The sequence below is a fragment of the Etheostoma spectabile genome, chromosome 20 (genome assembly GCF_008692095.1).
Source record: "Etheostoma spectabile isolate EspeVRDwgs_2016 chromosome 20, UIUC_Espe_1.0, whole genome shotgun sequence".
In the NCBI taxonomy this organism is placed as follows: domain Eukaryota; kingdom Metazoa; phylum Chordata; class Actinopteri; order Perciformes; family Percidae; genus Etheostoma; species Etheostoma spectabile.
In genome coordinates this window covers 8,011,981-8,014,937 of record NC_045752.1, presented here as the reverse complement: position 1 = coordinate 8,014,937, position 2,957 = coordinate 8,011,981, and the positions used below count along the sequence as shown (strand labels likewise).

Below are 2,957 nucleotides of genomic sequence, written 5' to 3'. Positions count from 1 at the left end.
ATATTTGTCTTTCCTTTGCATGCTCATGGTACATAAAATTTATTACGTTACGTACCATAACATAGTGGTACATAACCATTAAATACTGATTTGAACATGAGTACAAATTAGTATTTAGACTGACAAACTAGTCTAAATATGGCTTCAAGTGACAACCATTTTGGATTCAGAAAAGCAGCCCTTCATGTGTCTACACTCACAGGATCAGCCAAGTAGTCCATTGAAGGAAGGAAGACAGAACCAGCCAAGACTTCTCTTATCAGGAGAGTAAGAGATCTGAGAGGAGCGAAGAGAAAAGGCAGCAGGAAATAAGAAAATGAGAGAGTAAAGAATGATCCTTATATACTTTTGTATAGTGTCAAAGCTATCGGACTTTCTCCTTGGGGAAAAATGCACTGATGCTATGATGTTTTGTGCCACACTTTGCCAAATATATGGAGGCACTGCCTTTATTGTGACAGCACTGTGTTACCTGCAGTCTGTAGCCTTGGGTGGCAGGATGTAAGGAAAGAGCATCTCAGTCAACTTCCTGAGGTAGAGGAGCTCATCTCTGCGACTGCGAAGGGCTACATGGAGGTCAGGACCATATTCCTCCAGGGCAGCTTGTTGAAGAAACTCAGCGTTCTTTACTACAGAGGAGAGCAAGACAGTAGAGATGTTTGTTGTTTACTTTTCTTATGGTAAACACAAAGAAACGACTCTGTGGGTGATGCATATCAGCAATACCTTTCTGTCTTGCTTTGCTTATTATTTCAATGTGCTTCATGGCAACTTTAAGAAGCTTTTGTGTGATGAGGGATGCCACATCCACCTGAGATGAGAAAAAACAGATTAAAAATAAAGAATGGTCAGTCAATTGGCATCCGTTTGAACTTCATACAGAGTCTAATTTGTCACCTTCTGGGTCCGTCGGACCAACACAGCTGCAAAGAAGCGCAAAGTCACTCTGAGATCGTCAACAAACGCCTCATCGTCCGTGATGTCTCTGAAATGAAACACAGCACAGTCAATGTCACTATGTTTATAACACATTAAAGATCACCTCACTTTGTATAATGACATGCAAAAAACACAAAGAAATGGCTTACCTATACCAAGGATACACAAAGTTTTCCAGAACCAGCTCCAGAATCTTGACCAAAAAAACACATAACTGGACTATAAGATAATTTGGTCTATTTTAATAATAACAACTTTACCTAATCCATGCATGTATTACCTCTGAAAGAGAAGCATCCACCTTAGAGGGAATGTTCAGGTCAAGCCATGGTTGATAGTTTTCCAGTAATAAAGTTGGTCTATCAGTAAATTGAAAAAAATAAATAAAATGTAAGCATTATACAGAGTGAAATTATAAGAATCCTTTCTGACCACTAGAGGGCAGTGTAACACCTTCTATTACTTGATAATAAACAACATTGTATTATTGAGCACATTGAATGCATGTTGGCCCAATACTGTAAGATTAAGGCAGAATGATATGAGGAGTCTATCTTCAATTAATCCAGATCACTCTTTTCTCCAATTTAGCTTACTTCTTGCTTCCAAATGGATTCATTTGTTTGATTCTTACCTTGTCTTTTACAAGTAAATCACGGATAAAAGTCACATGGTAATGTACAGAGTCACATTGAGTGACCACTTACGTCTGTTGGCTTTGAGAGTTTACTTAATCAGAACAACTACTGTAGACACAAATGATAAGGTCATAATACAACACATTACAGCCACTACCTCAACTACCACTGCACCACAGCATAACCAGGTGGCTCACCTGTGCCTTTTGCATTTGATTTTTCCACAAACGGCACAGCTGTGACCTAGTGGAAACAGCTCCTGTTGGTATGACTGCAAGAAAAGAAGAGAAGGCATACTGTTTAGCATTTACAAGGATCCTACCCATCATTCACTGCAGCTGCAGAAGTGTTAATTCATAGGGAATTTTGTGTCCAATTAAATATCAATTTGTATATCCAAACTTTCTTTAGAAATCCCTATAAACCCTAGATGTATTGCGAAAAAAAGCATCAAAAGACACAACAAAGACATTGTCAATGTGTTATGATCAAGTGTTGCAAGTGTTGCCTTCTGAGGTACCTTGGTTTTTGATTTGATGGAGACCAAGACGTTGGGCAGCAGAGATTCGGGCCCCAAAGAGCAGTAGAAAGTGAAGACTCCAGCCAGGAAGGACCAAAACACCATCATAATATGAATATACCTGTCAAAACAGAAGAAGTATATGGCCATTAACTTCGTAAACCATTTTAGAATATAAAGGGAATAGATGCCAGGGATGTTACATAGCCTATGAAGTAACAGTGATGTGATGTAGCCTAATTCTCGGGGCCTACTTACCTGTTTAAAAGCACAGTAGACAGCAGCAGGACCAGCATGAGAAAGCAGAAGACTGGATACTGTCGGCCGAGCTCTCTGAACCGCTCCAGCTTCACCCTTCGTCTTATTTTCTGCAGACAAGCCCTGATGCATCCCATGTTCGCCGATCTGGGGAGCCTGTTACGTGCAGCCTATTGCATGTTACTGGTCAATAAAGAAGACATCATGTAGCGACGCTCTAAGAAGAAATAAGCACGTTGCGGCGACACATAACACCGTCACGTCAAAATATTGCAATGTTGTGCTGCTTCTTCGCCTTACATGACAAGCAGGTTTTAGCGATTTTATCTATCGACAGCAGCAGCACTTGCTGTAAGTGTACAGTGGAAGTTAAGGGCTATTTTCCATTGTAGTTGAGCATCGACACCATCATGAATTTGCAGAATAAATGCGCAGGTTCCCTCTTTATAGGATCAGCGTATAGGAGGCGAGTTGCAGGAGACAGCTGGAAACCACAGCTGGATTAGAGCTAATTACGCAGCATCATCTGTGTAATACACTGCCCTGCTCCGCTGTTTGGCTAATGGCTGCGGTGCTCTCGCTGTCATCGCTGCACATTGAGG

General features: G+C 40.8%; 1 protein-coding gene across 8 annotated transcripts in view; it reads right to left on the bottom strand.

Moving 5' to 3' along the window:
* Positions 1–2,951, bottom strand: part of LOC116670074 (sorting nexin-14) — an 18,399-nt gene extending 15,448 nt beyond the window's left edge. For 7 of the 8 annotated variants that reach the window (XM_032500367.1, XM_032500369.1, XM_032500372.1 and 4 more), the window contains exons 1-10: positions 2,651–2,951; positions 2,356–2,538; positions 2,098–2,218; positions 1,775–1,848; positions 1,220–1,298; positions 1,089–1,132; positions 898–985; positions 727–811; positions 473–629; positions 201–276 (exon numbers count right to left, since the gene is read on the bottom strand). In XM_032500367.1, coding sequence (XP_032356258.1) covers positions 201–276; positions 473–629; positions 727–811; positions 898–985; positions 1,089–1,132; positions 1,220–1,298; positions 1,775–1,848; positions 2,098–2,218; positions 2,356–2,492 — 861 coding nt within the window. In that variant the 5' untranslated portion in view covers positions 2,493–2,538; positions 2,651–2,951. The remainder of the gene's footprint in view (positions 1–200; positions 277–472; positions 630–726; positions 812–897; positions 986–1,088; positions 1,133–1,219; positions 1,299–1,774; positions 1,849–2,097; positions 2,219–2,355; positions 2,539–2,650) is intronic. The other variant, XM_032500368.1, reaches the window with a different exon arrangement.
* Between the last annotated feature and the right edge of the window lie 6 nt (positions 2,952–2,957).